This window comes from Dama dama, chromosome 23 (genome assembly GCF_033118175.1).
Source record: "Dama dama isolate Ldn47 chromosome 23, ASM3311817v1, whole genome shotgun sequence".
NCBI lineage: Eukaryota > Metazoa > Chordata > Mammalia > Artiodactyla > Cervidae > Dama > Dama dama.
Genome location: NC_083703.1, coordinates 37,041,657 through 37,060,373, shown reverse-complemented (window position 1 = coordinate 37,060,373; position 18,717 = coordinate 37,041,657). Strand labels below are relative to the sequence as shown.

Below are 18,717 nucleotides of genomic sequence, written 5' to 3'. Positions count from 1 at the left end.
AATTTAGAGAAATCCAGATACAACTAATTCAGTAAACTTACTTAGCACAAATAGATGATTTGTCATCCTCTATCAAAAAATTACCATGGTTTTCAAAAATAGAGCATCTGGGAAGCTTCCTGAATAATAAACCAAAGCACATTTTTAATTCCTTTGTGTCCAACCAATTGAGCCAGTTTAAAATAAAGGTTCATGCTACCCCCCGCTGATAACAGAGCATGCTAATGTAAATATGCTAATTTAAGACAAAAACAGTATAATGGCTTTGAAGAAAGCAACAGAAAGAAAGAACTCCTCTTCCATGACTAATTGCTCACCTAGATAGGTTCCACTGCTGATACCACCATATTCAGCATCTTCTGGATGGAGTGTAAGAGCAGACAGAACGAAAGCCAAGAAACAAAGCAGAACAGTTAGAAGCCCAGCCACAGATGCAAAAAAATAAATCACTTCAAACAATCATAAAGCACAGCAAAGAACAGCCCTCACAATGCTACTCTTAAACATAAAACATTCTGTTTTATATTTAAGTTTACGGTAACATTTTGAAACATCATGCAATTCTTTTTTCATGCTGCTTCGGAAGTGCCTTAACTGCAGTTCCAAGAACATTTTAACAGACTTGTCTGATACATTTATATTTTGTCAATCAAGAAAATTATACCACTTGATCCCCAAAGTTAATTTATTTTTGTAAATCAGGCTCTTTGAGAATATGTAAAATATAGCACTTATTTTGGCTCACTGGAGTAGACAGAAAGGTTAAAATGAAGACACAGCCCTTATTTTGGTTTAAAAAAAAAATGAACAAATGAAAACATTTTAAAATAAACAATATGCAATTAATTATTTCCAAGAATTAAACAAATACTGGGTTATGCATATCTTAAATTTTTAATTTAAGTAGTGGGGTCTAATTATTTTAGGCTTCTCATCTTTACACAAATATACTTCTAAAACTAATAGCACAGACTGTGCAGAAATCAAATAGTTAAGAAGACGCTACCCATATCCTTAGGTAATAATGAGTCTGTCAGTAGATATGAATAGCACTGCTTTTTTCATTTATCTTTGAGACTACTGCAGATAAAAGTAATGTACTACATTAGAATACTGTGTATACTGTTGCTTTATGAAGCAAAAAAAAAAAAAAAGAAGTGTACATTTCTTTCTAAAAAAACAAAGTCCAACCATGACTGCGGGTACTATAATGTCAAGATGAAAGATAGGATGTACAATGATCTTTTAAATATAAACTGCTTACTATGATCAATTTAATCCTCTACATATGTGCACTAAACAAAATTACTAGACTATGCAGGGAAACTTGTATACATGTACCTTTAATTTCCTCTGAGAAGCACAAAAAAGAAAAAGAGGAAATGATTAAATGTGCAGAAAATACAATTAAAGTAGGAAGATGCTGCACCCAAGGGAGCAAAAAAAAAAAAAAAAAAAAAAAAATCCACCTACCACTCTCAACTGTCTCCTCATCTTAGAAAAGCCAAAGGGAAAAAACAAATGTATTTTAAATATTTCAAAATAATTAGTCAATGAATAAATAGAATCTGAAAAACTACATTTTAGACTACACTGTAGTTATGGTCTAAAAATAATGTATACACTTAAGCAGTAAAAACACAAAAGTCTCCATATAGTTTATTATAGGTACACAAGGGGAAATAACCAGAAAAAAAATCGGCATTTCTTAAAAATAATACCTTCTATAAGGGGATTATATTAATTTTCATGGCACAGTTCTGTTTCTAAACTATTTAGAACTGAGGATATTTCATGATGAAAATAGTAAAAAGTAAACATTTTAGAAGCAACAAATTTTGCCCTTAAAGTGTCTATATATCCTGTAAATGTAACAATATTCTGACAACTGTCATCAACTTATCATGCATATGAAATGAGTCAGACAGAACCCTTTATTTTTATGCTGTCTATGTTACATGATGAAAGTATTTTAAGAAGTAATCTGAAATAATTCTTAAGTTACTAATAAGAAGGCATTATGAGTTAGGTTTGACCTAGGAGACTCCTCTTCAGTTAATGGAGGAGAGAGAAAACTGGATATTTAACAGAAGAACATTGTAACTACAAGTCAAGGCAGGAGATGTTTTGCTACCTGACCTTACTGAGTGAACAGGACCAATCAGAATAGCTCTCTGCTCACTTCTCTCTTCACAGGACAGCACAGAAGCCAAAGAAAACACTTAGGAGAAAGTGTGCACATCTTATTTTTACTTTTCAAATACCCATGGGCCTTCAAACTGCATTAGTTTTATTGGGACAGTCATTTGCCAAGATGACAAGCAAATTATTACTATTCAGGTTTATAGTATGAGTCACTCAAGTTGTGAGTTTATTTATCCTCATTTCTTAGGAGCTCTGAAATGCCACGTGCATCTAAAACAAATGATTAGAAAACAAACAATGAAGGGATGTGACACAGGAGAGCCAAGCCCAACATCTAAGTAGACATAAAAACAGGTCATGTTAAAGATTGATCAACCTGTGATCTCAGACATTTCTGCTGTAAAGCGTAACAGATTGTTAAACAGAGTGTGCTTTTGTGATAATAACACAATAAGATAGACTGAATATTGCACTCTTGATTAAAGACTCCACATCACATAAATTAGATGATAAAAAGCCACGTCTCTCTCACACACACACACGCACAAATTAAAACACCAAAGTCGATCCACATAAAAATAAAATCTGTAACTTAAAATATATGCAGCATATGTACATTTCATATTCTAATAAGAGGTCCTAAATATGCTGCATAAATTCTCAAAAGAACATTTCCTCCGTGCAGTTCTAAAGTAGGAAGAGATGGTATTTTTAGCATGACACAACATACACATAAATAGCCAATAGCATGTATCATGCTTAATAGAACCCAGTAGAAAAAGCAAAGAGGAAAAATATATAACAGGTGGATCTCAGAAGAGAGCTGGGGTAAGCTGCAGGACTCTTGCTTCAGTTAGGCACTGCTGAATGCACGTCAAACGCATAAAGTTACATAATTTTCCAACAACCCTATGAGGCTGGAAGTATTATCCCCATTTTACAGATGGGAAATCAGACGTAGAGAGGGATAAGGCACTCCTAAGTGGCACAGCTGGGATGTGGACCCACGCAGTCCAGTTCCAGAGTCTGAGTTTTGAATTACCATGCAATCACACCGAAAGTCACTTTTTAAAACCTGGAGCTTCGAATTAGGAAACATAAGTCAAGGGAAAGGTTCCTGGAAATAACAGATTTCTGTCATTTCCTGACTACCTCCCTCCACCCTCCACGGCTACAGCCTCCTGCCCGCCCAGAATCCTCAGCCTCTTAGGTGTTTCCCTGCCAGGGGAGCCAGGGAAGGGTGGTCTCCTCTCCCAGCCGCAGCAAGAGTCCACTCTACATCACTGAGCACCAACATGCAGGATGCAACAATTATAAAAAGCCCAGAGGAGAGACAGACCAAGATCACAATGAGAGAGAGCAACGTTGTCCTCAGAGGAAGGAAAAGCACTGCATCTCCGGCAGGATGGACTTGTTGCTGGAGGTTACCAGAGTGGGACCCATCAGATGCTCCTGACAAGTGGAGAAACTGTGTCTGTATTGGTGGGATATTCTCTGGGGCAGAGTTAGGCCTCCACTCTAGAAACTACTTTCTCAGACCGCTCACCCCTCACTGCAATCTCCCCTAAAGGCTGCAGTGATCCATGACCACAGACCAGACCTCTAACTGCTGGTCAACTCTCTTACCTGTATGAACCAGGGTCCCAGGACGAAAGGCAGGAGATAGTATGGCTGAGAATCTCTCACGTGGAAAAGTTAAACACATACACCCTGACAGTCTTATCTTTATGTGTGTAAGGAGATCACATATTTATTGAGATGAAAACTAAGCAACAACAAGAAAGGTCTTCACCTCAACCATCTCATGATCAGATGTGCAATTTACAACTTAATTCATCTACACCTCTTTCTATACAAACTGATCTTTGATATCTCCCAAAAGGTGTCGGGGCAAAAAGTATTTTACATATTTTTAAAACCTCATATGTTGCTCTTACACACAACCCCACCAATATTCAGAAAATGTGTGGCAAAGTATTAGACACACAAACTTAATTTAAGAACATAATCTATTTGTTAATTTCTGAATTAAATGTATGTGTGAAAACAGTAAATAAACATTATCTAAGATGCCAGGAAGAAGGGGCTTACTCAACTTGGAAAGTACCGTTACAACAACCTGTAGAGTAATGATATATACATATATATCTTATTCTCAAATGTTTGGCCTTCCAGAACACTGGTACCATGTGAATGAATTCACTCTTTTCCTCAATGTTTAAATTTTATTGCTAGTAGACTGTGATCTTCAGTTCACAAAATATTTGTCTTTGAATGAGCCTGGTGACACTCTAAATGGACACCCTTTGACTGCAGTTAAATGTTTTCTTTTTTACCCACATGATAACAATCAAAATTGGTTAAAACAAATTCTAAAATATTTTGTCTCTACCTTCTAATTTTTAAAAAGTCAGTAAGTTGTACAATTTTGTTTTTTTATAACCAGAATTCTATTAGAGCTATTTTGTAAAAGAAAATATTTTCATTAATATTCAATCATCATTATTAGAAATATTCAGGTATTTATATTTTGATAACTAAAAACAGGAAATTAAGCACTGTAAATAAATATCATACTTGAACATTCTGCAGTAAAATAGACTCCATGAGTAAGAGTCTTTTCCGAATCCCACACAGACTCGATTTAAATATAAATTACATCTAATTGAAGTTAAAGTTTATGCTACTAAGAAGCTAATTCCTAACTTATATACTTATGTTTCAATAGAGAGGGAACAAACAATATTTCAAGTAATCAAAGAAATTCATATTTCTTCTTAGAAGTTAGGTGACATCATATGGCTTTACATACGCAACTGAACTATAAACATCAGCTTTGACAGAAGAAACATAGTTCCTTTAAATTATATCGACACAAGTATCACAAGCCTCCAAGTTGTCTGTCAGGGTATCTATCCCTATGTACCACTTGAGACATAAAATGCGCTCGTGCTCAGCCCCAAACACCCTGTGTCCTTCTGGTAACTATCTAAACCCTCATCACAGCAAAGAACACCTGTCAGCTTCCCAGCCCTATTCTCCTGTCTGTGTTATTAACATTCATTATGTGACAGCCTAGCATTAGATGAGCAGGGAAGGCAAGCAGATGAAATTCTGTATGAACGTCTTTGTTGGAAAGACCTACTATACAGCTCAGGGAACTCTGCTCAATGTTATGTGGTGGCCTGGATGGCAGGGGAGTCTGGGGGAAGAATGGATACATGTAGTATATGGATGGCTGAATCCCTTTGCTCTCCACCTGAAACTATCACAACATTGTTAATCAGCTACATTCCAATATAAAATAAAAAGTTAAAAACATGTCTTTGCTGGATAGGAGGAGGAAGAAGAGGAGGAGATGAGTTGCTACATCAAGCTTCTAAGATTCAGGAATGTTTTAGTTTTAAGAGTTCATGTTTTAGTTTTTAAGAATGTGTAAGAAGCAAATTATTTTGTTTGAGGAGCCCATTTTTCTGGATATGTATTAGATATACATGGATTCTTAAGGAGAGGAGCTATAACTAAGCATCAAGATTGAATACCACATACACTCAGAATTTTGCATATAAGAATGGCAGTTGTAAAGCCTGAGGAAGTCTTCCGATTGTATTCAGAATAAAATTGATTTACTTTATTCTGGGTCTAATGGAGCCAGGACCCAGAGTTCTAGCACAAACACAAAGGCAGAGATAACACAGCCCTGGGATGCTCCAACCCTTCTTGACTTCTACATTCACCACTTTATTTAAAATAAAGAGTAAAACACTAGTAATGCAAAAGCAATCACTTTGTGAAAAAGTTAACTGGCAAATTTGACATTTTTAGATTAGTCATTTTTCTAAATTCCATGTCTTACCCATTATCTTCCTAGGTTTTAAGTGCCCTTGTGAAATTTAGTGAAGAAAATTTTTATAAACATGAGTTTTTTCCATAAATTTATAAACACCAAGGTGGATTATTCTTATTTTGGAAATTTTGTTAAATCAGAAACTTTAAAATCTATTATATGTTACTCAATGTAATTAAATAGAATGATTATAAAATATATATTTTTTCAATAAAATGAAATATAAAAATAAAGGACTTTATATTAGCATTCTGCTTTTCTTCATAGTATTATTCTACAATTCAGCAAAGGGCATGAAAACATGAATGTCCTACTCCAACAATCTAAGTACCAAAAGTTAAAGTCCAGGAAGTGTTGAGTCAGACGGCTTTTATAAGATTCAGTTACATTAAAAAAAAAATCATTTTCAAATACACAGGCTACAAAACAAAGTGCTTTTAAATGCTTTAAAAAATGTTCAGATCCAGCGCAATGATTTTTGCATAACTTTTGAGTTCAGGGGTTTATGAGACAACATTCAAAGAAATTTCAAATGGAATTTCAATTCTTTTTGAGAATAAAGACATTGGCTTTCTATTTAATTTTCACAGAAATATAATGCTTCTCTGAACAAGGCTGTATTTACTATATGCTAGTGATTTACTTCAGCTAATATTGACCAGATTTATTTTTATTTAAAAATAAGAAACACCTAAATATGAGAACAATGCATCTATCAGTGAATCAAAATCTAGGTTAAAAAAAAAAAGAGAGAAAAAGAAAAGGAAATAAGGGTGAAAGGACCTCCACATTCCATAAAGACAAGTCCTTGGGCTCAGACTAGAATATTAACAAAGAAAAGAAATTATGCACATTCAAAGACAAAAAGTCTCCATTATAATTAGTGCTTCTATACACACACCCACACACAAACACACACACCCCCTCACATTCACAAACATTTATACTGAAACCAGTGGAGAGAGCTATTAAAAAGACAACCTCTCTACTTTGTACAGTTTAAAAACAAAAATCTATCAAAAATTTTACATAAGTGAACATTCATAATTATAACCAATGGTACATGTCTACATTGTCTAAAACTCAAGCCAATTTGAGTATGCATTCAGATTTGAGTAGAATCACATCTACTTCATTTTCAGGTTACACATATTTTGTCCCACATATATAAGAAGTGTGCAGGCCCTCAAATTCAAAAGTCCCTCAGAGAGCAAGTCGGGTAGGGGCCTCAAAGCCCCTTTCCTCTGGATGTGCTCCCAGTGAAAGTTCATCACATTGAGCAACGCAACACTCTGGTTAAACGTGAAGCCCTCAGTGTCACAGTCCATGTGGCAGTCTACGATAAGGGTTTCTTCCTCCGGCCCAGACTGAACAGAGCAAGAACAAGCAGGCTTTCGCATCAGCGCTCTGCTTGAAGCCTGCTGGTGAGATTTATACGCGACTGCAGTTTGGCTCCCTTCTAATGTGATTCCTGGGCTCTATGCTCCTACTAACTGACAGAAATAACAGGAGATGTGAAAAACGCAGCGATACCAAAAACAGATGTTGGTGTATAATTCCAGGACCGTTTATTTGCTCATTTCACCTTTTAATGTACAATTTCTATGCTGAAAACAAAGGGCTTTTTTAAAACTCTTAAAATACCTAGAACCATGAAACAAAGAAGATAAAGGAGGACATTTAAAGATAAGCTGGGGACTTATAAGAGGTGGGAGGTGGGAAGTCAAGAGTGGCTGAGAGAAGGGTAGGTTGAAAGAAAAACCACACGATTTCTTCCAGCAATCCTACATCCTTGTTTTTCTTACTCTTATTTTCTTTTAATCTAGTCTGGTAATAACTCTGAACAGACAGGGTGAAGGTCAGAGCTACTATGATGTCCAAACAAATAAGGAACAAAATAGAACAAGAACAACTGTTTTAGGCACAATTGCTTTTGTGCCCAAGAAAATGATGGATTTTTTTTTCCCCTCTAATCTTTACCAAGAATCATCTTAACCAAACCTCTTAGCTTTAGAGAAATAAGGGATGCGTTTTATGTTACAATATAAAATACCTCAATTCAAAAAACAAAAAGAGTAGCAATCTTTTTTTTTTCCTTAAAGAGTGAGTCATGGGTTTATTATAAACAACCCCAAAGACCCCTTTCTTCAAAAGATTCACTTTGCCATTCCCACTATGAATTTCTTACTTGTTGGTTCTTATGAAAAGATGATCCAAAAGTTACCACACGTAATAGGACCTCTTATTCTACCACAAACACCTGCTATAATAGTCAAAAATAAACAGCGAGGTTTAGGTTTTCTGCATTCTTATTAACAAACTTACATGATTTCCTACTGGAAACTTTCAGGGGCTGGACTAATATTTCTGGTCGTCTCAGAGCCAGTCTCCTGGGGAAAAGAAGGTCAATATGCCTATCAATTTTCAGGACAGATCCAAGACTAATATATCACTAAAATACTAAAAGTCTTAAGAAAAAATGGAAAGTTGGAGGAAAAAATGAATACAATGCAATCTACTCAAATTAAGAAATAAATCCTCTAACTTCCAAATTTTTATAAATTCTCCTGACTCTGAAATCACTTTTTTTTTCTTCTAGCTTTCACATCAATGCAGTTTCAGATATTAATGTGCTATTTTCCATTTGCTTCATAACAAAAAGTGAATATGACCTGAGACTGTCATGTTATTTTTGGTCATTATTCATACTTCATTAGACAAAACAGAAATCCAAACCTGAGGGATAAAGGCTTCGAAGGCAAGGTTTCAGGGCTTATTTTATCACAACTATGCTGAAATGGTATTTTGCAGGGAACAAAAGGTCAGCTGCAGACAGGCCATGATTCTGCGCCAGGAACTCACCTTTCCTGGAAATGCTTAGAGGGAATCAGTCCTGCTCTGGGGTTGGCATCTCCTTCATGCTTTGCTTGCCACCACGTTGCATCATCTTGGCTCATAATCTGAAGAATATCTCCCTTTTTGAAAGAAAGCCCGGCTTCCTTACATGGAATTGCTTTATCCTCATTAGGGTCATAGTCAAAGAGGGCTTTGATAAACATCTAGAAGAGAGTTCCATTTACGATGAATAAATATAAAGAGTAAATGTGAAATGGCCAGTATTCTTCTAACTCTGATTTATTTAAAAAACAGAATATTAAGGTCAGCTTGCTGAGACAAAGAAGATATGTATTAAATGGAAAAACATTAGTTCCTCCTGGGGGGAAATAAAAAGGATTTTTAAGGAATGATTACCTTGCCTTCCTTGGATGGTGTCTCTTCTTTGATGCTGGGTATAATCTTAAACGTTATTGCACCCTGAGACTGAGCCTATTATCAGAGGAAAGAAAGTGTTATAAGAAAACCTTGGGAACCAAAGAGAAAGGAACTAAAATAGGTAGAAAATGAAATGATTCTGAAAATTTACAAGCTTGGGATTTTCTACTCTTAGATAAAACAAACCAAGGAAACTATTTTTGTAGAAATTCCTGTAACGGGAGAAAGTGCTAAAGTTTGTCAAATAAGTTAAAAAACATTAACCACTAAATCCACTTTTACCTCCTGTGCACTTTAAAAACACCAGTGAATATATTACCATCCATGTTACTTCAAAACAGACACAGAGAATATGCACAGTGCCTTACAGAGACAGGATTAAATGCAAAGAACAGACTGTGTGTGAGACTCAGACCTTCACATACAAGGATCTCATTTTCAGGGACAAAATACCTACAACTGTCAGTAATGTTGTTATAAATACATGACTCAATCAGTTACAGGGTTCATCAGAAAAATAATGAAGAACACTCATCTCTCTAGATTCTCGTTAGTAAGTACCAAATGATGTAGATTAATTAAAAAATGAAAAGATTATCTAATTTAGTGAAAACAAGCAACAATACCCACAATTCTTTGCTGACTACCTCACACAACAGTAGGTAACAAGGACCTACTGTCTAACAAGGGTCTACTGTCAGAGTTGCTACAGGGAACTCTGCTCAATATTCTGTAATAACCTAAACAGAAAAGAATCTGAAAAAGAGTATGTGTGTGTGCTACTGAATCACTTTGCTGTACATCTGTAACTAGCATGGCATTGTAAATCAACTATATTCAGAAAAAAAATTTAAGAGTAGGTCTTCCTTTAACACACTCTTATGCTATTCTTTCTCTTCTTTCAGCATTTGTCATAACCAGATCTATATAATTACTTATACCATTATTTCTTAATGTCTGTTGAAGAAATCACTTCCTATACAATTATTTCTTCATGTCTGTTGAAGAAATCGCTTCCAAGTTTTACTGATCGAACTAGTTCTGTTTCGAGTGAACATGAAAGGTACTGGAAGCGTTAGTCACTCAGTCGTGTCCAACTCTTCGCGACCCCAGGCTCCTCTGTCTATGGAACTCTTCAGGCAAGAATACTGGAGAGAGTTGCCATTCCCTTGTCCAGGGGATCAAACCTGGGTCTCCTGCATTGTAGGTGGATTCTTTACCTTCTGAGTCATCAGGAAAGCCCTAATGTCTGTTACCCCCACTAAATTGTAAGCTCTGTGAAAGCTCTAAATATCTGGTACACATTTAAGAGGAATGAAGGATGGAAGAAAAGAGGAAAAGGTGGAGACAGGAAGGGAGGGAGAGAAGGAGAACGTGAAGCTCACCATCAGCAAGTGCTGTAACCAGGACACCGTTTGGTTAAAAAGGCCCCGACTGCTACTATCTGTCAATTTCCATGGTGTGACCACCATAGCCAATTTTAATGTATCAGCATAAAGTCACTGAAAGCCAAGATGGGAAAAGCTGCATAGAGTCAGCCTTTTTTTACTTTTTAAAATTTTTATTAGAGTATAGGTGATTTACAATATTGTCAGTTTCTGCTGTATGGCAAAGTGAATCAGTTATACATGTACCTGTTCTGTTTTTAGATGCTTTCCCCATATAGGTCATTGCAGAGTATTGAGTAGAGTTTCCCGTGCTCTACAGGAGGCCCTTATTAGTTATCTATTTCATACACAGCAGTGTGTATATATGCCAATCTCAACCTCCCAATTTATCCCTCCCCCATGGCCCCCTGGGAACCATAAATCTGTTTTTCACATCTGTGACTCTGTTTCTGTTTTGTAAAGAAGTTCATTTTTTTAGAGCGTAGAATCAGTTTTTGTCAGCATATGGAAGCAACTCTAGCGCAGCACAGACACTCATGTAAAATGGGAGTTTAACAGCATAAATATCAGAATTTCACAAAGGAGCGATTTCAAAACGATAATATTGTTGCTACTGCTTATGATAAAAGTAACTCACTAATCTTACTAAGAATATTGAAAGAAAGTAGAAAGAAAGCAAGTGTTCTCAATAATCCCTTCCCATTCTTCTCGTTTGTGCATGTGTTTTAATTTATGTAGGGCCCTTCCTACAGTATCACTAAGGGCTAAATCAGTGTAAGCACTCACTAGTACTATTGTTATTACTAAATCACAAGGTCTATAAGCCAGTGTGACCACTTCACAATAATCCATCACTTGGATGAACAATTGTTCAATCAGTGCAACCTTCTTAATAGTTTCTAGATAATTTTAAACTATCTTATTTATACACACTTGCCAAATTATTTCCTTGAGGGTTAATTTGCAACAGTTGAATTTCTTGTAAATACTTTTCTGTTTGTGTGTGTGTTTGTGTGTGAGACCGTGCTGCATGGCATGTGGGATCTTTGTTTCCTGACCATTGAACGCATGCTCCCTGCAGTGGAAGTGCAGGGTCTTAATCACTGAACTGCCAGGGAAGTCAATAGTTGAATTTCTTATTAAAGAGTACACAAATTTAGAGTGGATAGTTTCAGATAGCCATCTCAAAAGATTCTATTAGTTTATCCTACCAACAAAAGCATATAAACATTATTTCTTTATAATCTGGCTAACTCTAGGCATTATCAAGCTTTTAAATAACCACCAGTCCAATATTTTTCAGACATCATGTTTTTTGGTCATTTTTGTCTGCGCATATGCTTTGCTGTTCTATAACTGCTTTTTTCTTAATGATTGTTAAGAACTCTCATATACATTAAAATATGAGCCTTCAATCACATAAATTGAAAATATTTTGCCTATAACTTCATCTGTCTTTTGAATTTTATGTACAGCATCTTTTCCTGTAGAAAAAGTTTTCAGTTCTAGTCATTACATATATTTGAATTTCACATCAAGGTTAGAAATTCTTTCTTGGCCTTTTGGCTAAGATCAAGTGTAGTATGGGGGCTTCTCAGGTGGCAGAGTGGTAAAAAAAAAAAAAAAAAATAGTAAAGAACCTGCCTGCCAATACAGGAAACACAAGATGCAGGTTCAATCCCTGGGTTGGGAAGATTCCCCTGGAGTAGAGGGCAACCTGCTCCAGTATTCTTGCCTGAAAAATTCCATGGACAGAGGAGCCTGGCGGGCTATAGGTCATGGGGTCACAAAGAGTCAGACATGATGGAGCACAATGATTTTTTTAAAAACTTAATTTGGGGGAATTTAGTTTTGTGTGAGTTGTACAATAAGGACTATTTTTCTAACTGAATAATCACTTAATCCAATACCATTTATGAAACAATCTCACTGCTTTCACACTCATTTAAAATGCTATCTTAATCACTTACTAAATTTTCATATATACTAAGGTCCGTTTTGAGATACCAAGACTCTTCACAGGTTAATAATATGTTTTTATATGTAACAGGGACAATCTCTCTTTATTTTGTCCTTATAAATAAACAAATGAATTTGAAAATTTATATTGCCAAGACCTATAGTAGTTTCATTCCATTTTAGACTTAAGACATCTAAGTTAGTTTCACTACTTTATATACCTGGAAGATATAGGCCCCAGAGATAAATGTATCACTGGCAATGTGTATTAAGGACCTAATTTGGGACAGGCCCTGTCAAACTCCTGACCTACAGGAGCTTGTTGAATCTTCGAACGCTCCAGTGAGAGATTTACCACTTCTTATTCTCATTTTGTAGATGAATACAGGGAAGCAATAAAAAGATGAAGGTATTTTCCAAGGACATACAGGAATTAAGTTAATAGAGTCAGGATCCAAATCCTGGATTACCGAATCCAAATCCTGTGTTCATTACCAAGTCTGAAACACAGCGATTCAGTTTCATTTTCATGGCAATTTTAAAATAAATTTTCAGCTTACCAAGATCTGGATTATTTCCTCAGGCCTTTTATCCTCAACCGGTATTCCATTCACTTCCCTAAGTTCATCGCCAACATGAATAAGACCTGAGAAAAAGCAAATTCAGAAAACCAGCAGCATTACCTACAAAAGAAACCATGGTTTGTGACTGTGTCCACACTGAACGCTCCGTGTGGTCCCCCAGTGCCTGTGAGGGCAACATACCTCATGCCTCTCAGGTTTCGGAGGCTGAGCCCCCAGAGAACGACTCCAAGACCACAACCTCACTACACTGCCAAAGGAACAGCAGCAGCATCTCAGTCTTTTTCTAAAAATGCACATTACTTTCATCTTCAAAATAGTATTTATAAAGGCTGCACACTTTTAGCAGTACTTTTGAAATCAGAAACATTGAAGTAAGTCTTATAACCTTGGAAGCCCATATAAGCGAAGACTATAAAGCAATATGAGATTTATCATTTATTTAAATAGGTTCATTTGAACTATGATGCTGGAGAAGACTTTTGAGAGTCCCCTGGACAACAAGGAGGTCAAGCTAGTTAATCCTAAAGGAAATCAACCCTGAATATTCATCAGAAGGACCAATGCTGAAGCTGAAGTTCCAATAATTTGGCCACCAGATGCGAAGAGATGACTCACTGAAAGAGACCCTGACGCTAGGAAAGATTGAAGGCAGGAGGAGAAGGGGGCAACAGAGGATGAGATAGTTGGATGGCATCACTGACTCAATGGACATCAGTTTGAACAAGCTCCAGGAGTTGGTGATGGACAGGGAAGCCTGGATGCTGTAGTCCATGCGGTCGCAAATAATCAAGACATGACTTAGCAACTGAACAATAACCACATTTGAACATAGAGAAAAATACCTTATTACTGTTTTGTTGTACTGTCTAAATCCTGCTATCCTCTCGGTTATATACCGGAAATGTGACACATAAAACCCACATGACTTGTCCACACCTGCCAAACATGTGTACACTCTCACCACTTCTGTCTGCAGCTCCTCCTCTCATGATCCTGGCCACCACGATGGCCCCAGTCTGCTCATCCTTTTTAATAGTGGCTCCCTTTAAAGAAAAAAAAAAAAAGTATTTGTGGGTAAATGCACATACCGGGTGGTAAGAAAGAGGGCAGAAATAAGGACCTTATTAGGAAAATGTAAAAACAGCTACAAAAAAATTAAAAGGAGGCAGAAGGAACAGATATCATGTCAGGCATCTCACAAATACTCATCACTAAACACACAGTCTTCTACAGCATATACCATCTGAGGTTTTCAGCACAGTTCAAAAATTTTTGAATCTTTATTCCCTTCAATACTATGGAGTATACAAATATCTTCTTTCCATTATGAACCTTACATTTGAATACTATTTGTTTTTACACTTTGACAGTATTTCCTCATTTCACTTTATCTTTATCCCAAGCCCCATAAGAAGGTCATGTACATAAAGAAGGTGAAGTGAATAGAAAATAAACTAGAAAACTAAAACCCAGACCACCTGACCTTTAGTTCAGCAACCCTTCTACCACAGTATTACAGTAAACAAACTCAGCGATGATAATAAACAAAGTGGAAAGAAAACAAAAAGATCTGTTACTCCTAGTTTTTATGTACTAGGATTATACTTAGCACAAATGGAACGAACATTCTGGCAGGAGATTAGGAAATAATTTCAAAAAGAATCCAGAAAGTCTTCATTTATGGGTGTTCAGAAGAAAATCAACTGAATACTTTTTGTCAGCATAGCAAGCACAAATAGTTACTTTGAATGCCTCTTCATGACTTTCTTCCAAGAAACTGGCAGTGGTTTAGACAAACCATCTATGTCATATTACACAGCTGGAGAGATGCATATTAGGTGGGGGCAAGGTTCACCCCCCAAAAAGAAGTTTGATAGTGAACACATTTATTTACAGCATTACAAAATAGATAGTATAAAAGGATTCCTAGTTTTTTTTTCATAAGCGTTTTATATATGACATTTTATTTTATATGTGATAGCTATCAAATACATACCTAATAACAGCAAAAAATTAAATAATTCCATGCTAGGATGATTTTGTGGCATTTTTAATCACCTACACATGCCCTCAAGGCTGAAGACTTGAATGAGTACCTCTCCATGGTTATAAACCTTAGGCCCTCCAATTCCTGGTATTTTCTGCAGGTAGCTTATAGCCAAGATGACTGGAAACGTAATATTCTTACTACAACTAACTAGTGTAGTTAGATCAACTTTTACTTTCTTTAAGAATGTGTCTCAAACTGACTAAAGTATGCCCAATGATCAGAAGGGTCTAGTGATCTAAAATTGTTTATTGTTGTTCAGTTGCTAAGTCGTGTATGACTCTTTGCGACCCCATGGGCTGCAGCATGCCAGGCTTCTTCGTCCTCCACCATCTCCCAGAGTTTAAGTTTAATTTAAGACTACTTATCTATCTTTCATAGATGAGAAATTGCATGACAAATGGTTATGACTTGTCTAAGATCAGACAACTAGTATGTAGCAAAGTCAGAACTTATCTAAGGCAAACTGATCAGAATTGCTGTTTCTAACCTTATCATTCAAGACTACTAATCTTCTGAATCCTTCTGTAACCCTGTATTCATAAGGTTATAAATATATTACTTTTGCAGATGCAGATTATCAGTTCTTCCTTCTTTGACTGTGCCTGCCAGGTCCCTACATCAAGGGGTGAATAGATTCCAGGGCATCTAAGGCTGTGGGAAGACTTGCAGCTGGGTCCCTTGAGACACAGTATCTGTGGGATGTCAGATGCTATGCCTTTTGGCTGAGTAACTGGAAAGATGAGACTGTCCACTGGGGAACCACAGGGTGGAACAGATTCGGGGACAAAGATCGGCTGACTTTTGGACATGTGAAGACTGAGATACCTACCAGACATCCAGATGGAGATACTGGGCAGAATGACGGACATACAAACTTAAAGATTAGAAGAAAGATCTGTAAGAGAAATGTGACCTGGGAGTCACCAGCACATAAGTGGTCTTTAAAGTCACAGCTGGAGGGATCACTTCCAGAATGTGCAGAGATCGGAAAGCACTCAACACTTAAAGGACTTGTTAAAGGCCCTGAAATATATTTATACATCAAGATAGATAGGATCCTGGAATGGAAATGCTGGCTATCTGCTGATTCTCCTGATCCTTGGAGGGAAAACATGGACCTGAGAAATGGTGTCTCACTTTCTACATGATACTATTAATAGCACAACACAATCTTTGTTTTGATCCCTACATTCCTGAAGATTTTCTGTTTCCATATTGCTTTCCAAACCCTTATTAGCACACTTCCTTGAAGTATTCTTAGTGCAATGTACTTGCATGAAAATAAGATCAAAACCCAATAAAACAAGAGCACATTCCATGTGACATTGTACAAAAGCACCCCTTGGCTCCTGGTCTCATCACTTAAGCCCTTGCTTCATCATCACATCTCTTTTTGTAACTCTAAACCTTCTGCCTCCCTCTTTCACTTTAATAAGAACCCTTATGTTTACCTTGGTCCCACCTGATAATCCAAGAGATGGTCCCCACGTCAAGATCTTTATCTAATTCCAAAAAGTTCCTTTTGCCTTTTGAGGCTCTGAAGATAGGACTCGACACCACTGGGGGTGGGTGGGAGGCACTGTCCCACTACCACAGGCCCTGGACATGACACAGAGCTGCCTAAATCCCGGTGCTATAACAAATAGCTACATCTACATTTTGAACTATCAGATTCCTGGTTAATTTCTCATCACTTTAAAATCAATCCGCTTTCGAGAAAAGCCATAAGCAATTATTTTCAGTTGCACTTTTTAATCTCAATCAGCTGCAGCTGGTGCATGTCACGTCATCTTTTATAAATGACAACCAGTAACACTTTAAAAATGATTGCCATTTATAACCAAAAGAATGCCAGTTTCTTTGGCTCTGTTTTAATTTTTCTCCATCATCTCCTTTAGATGTGAATGCTCCATTTATTTCTGAGTTTGAAGACACAGAGGAAGCATATTTTAAAGATAGGAATAAATGATATGCACCCATCAGACTGGTCTTTATCATGGTATCCACTCATAGCTGAGCATAAAAGATGGACCAAAACTCACCAGCGGTTCTCTATTTTTGACCAGGCGGATGATTTTCACTGAGTCTTCCTCATCATCAATGTCATCGGGCATAGGAGGCAACACAGGATCATAATTCTTCTGAGCCACAGTGTCATGCACAGAGAGCAAAGCCTGTCAAAGTCAAAGGTGAAAAGTGTTCAGTATAAAACCCTAAACACACCCAACTATGAGGAAAATGAAACCGATGTTCTAATTGTGGCACAGCAACGATAATAATGCAACTACTTGGAAAGGAACCTCTTACAAATTGGGCAAGGGGGTGCAGAACAGCAGAGGCAGCCCTCCATGGTCACTAATGGACAACAAGAATCAGCATAAGGCACCTTCTAAGCTGTGTATTCTCTGGTTCATCCTAGGAAGGTGGCAGCTGGGGGAGTGGGGAGGGGGTGTGTGTGTCGGGGATGGGTGGTTACTTTTGAAGGGAGGGAGAAAATGAGGCTATAGATACATGATCAATGGGCCAGCAGGAGACCGGGGAAACTACACATGCATTTTTTTTTCCTTTCCTTCTATTAGCAGAAAACACAAAAAGAACTGATCATACAACTGAGTTTTCATTCTTCTGTGGTATTCTCACTTTTTCATGTTTAGTGTAATAGGTGACTAATGCATATTAAAAAAAAAAAAAAGTATTTCTAGTCATGACTGTTATGGTGGTAAAAGTTCTTAAAACAACTGCATTGTCACTAGAGACCAAAGATTAGAAAAATGTGACACATCAGTATATTTGGGGTGACTGGGTCTAGACTTTTAACTGATTTGTTTCCTAATCAGTATGATCCATCAGTTATTCCAGCCAGAAGCTTAGAAATCCTTGAAACCTCTCCGCTCAGCTACACTCCCGACATCCAGCCCATATTCTGTTAAATCTGCTTCTAACATGTATGCTAACACTTGTTATCTTCTCTCTAGTCCAGGGCAGAGGTTGGCCGATTATGCCACCTATTTTGTAAATGAAGCTTTGTTGGAACACAGCCACACTCATTCACTGATGTATGGTTTATGTTGGCTGTCATGTTGCAATGGTGAAGCTGAATAGAAGCCACACACGTTTTACAGAAAAAGTTGGCATATCCTTGGTCTCGATCATCGATGCCATCATTTTCATCTGGGGCATTGTTACCTGGAGCCCCAACTGGTCCAGCTGCATTCACCTTTGGCTCATTTTCAAATCCATGACTCACAGTGTAGCCAGAGTGACTGTTTTGAAACAGAGTAAACCATGTAACTGGTCTACTAGTAACTCCTGGAAATCTACACTGGTTTTGGGATGAAGAATGAATGAATGAAAGTCGCTCAGTCGTGTCTGACTCTGTGACCCCATTGACTATACAGTCCATGAATGAAGAGCATGGGATGAAAAGCAAACTCAAACTCTGAAGCACCTTCTAGTCTTGTATTTGTCTCC

The 18,717-nt window shown here is 37.0% G+C and overlaps 1 protein-coding gene across 2 annotated transcripts in view; it reads right to left on the bottom strand.

Annotated features, from left to right (window-relative positions):
* The window catches only part of MPP7 (MAGUK p55 scaffold protein 7), a 215,434-nt gene that overhangs the window by 48,309 nt on the left and 148,408 nt on the right, over positions 1–18,717 (bottom strand). For both annotated transcript variants that reach the window (XM_061126383.1, XM_061126385.1), the window contains exons 6-11: positions 17,289–17,420; positions 14,158–14,239; positions 13,173–13,258; positions 9,245–9,319; positions 8,855–9,051; positions 8,318–8,382 (exon numbers count right to left, since the gene is read on the bottom strand). In XM_061126383.1, the coding sequence (XP_060982366.1) occupies positions 8,318–8,382; positions 8,855–9,051; positions 9,245–9,319; positions 13,173–13,258; positions 14,158–14,239; positions 17,289–17,420 (637 nt within the window). The remainder of the gene's footprint in view (positions 1–8,317; positions 8,383–8,854; positions 9,052–9,244; positions 9,320–13,172; positions 13,259–14,157; positions 14,240–17,288; positions 17,421–18,717) is intronic.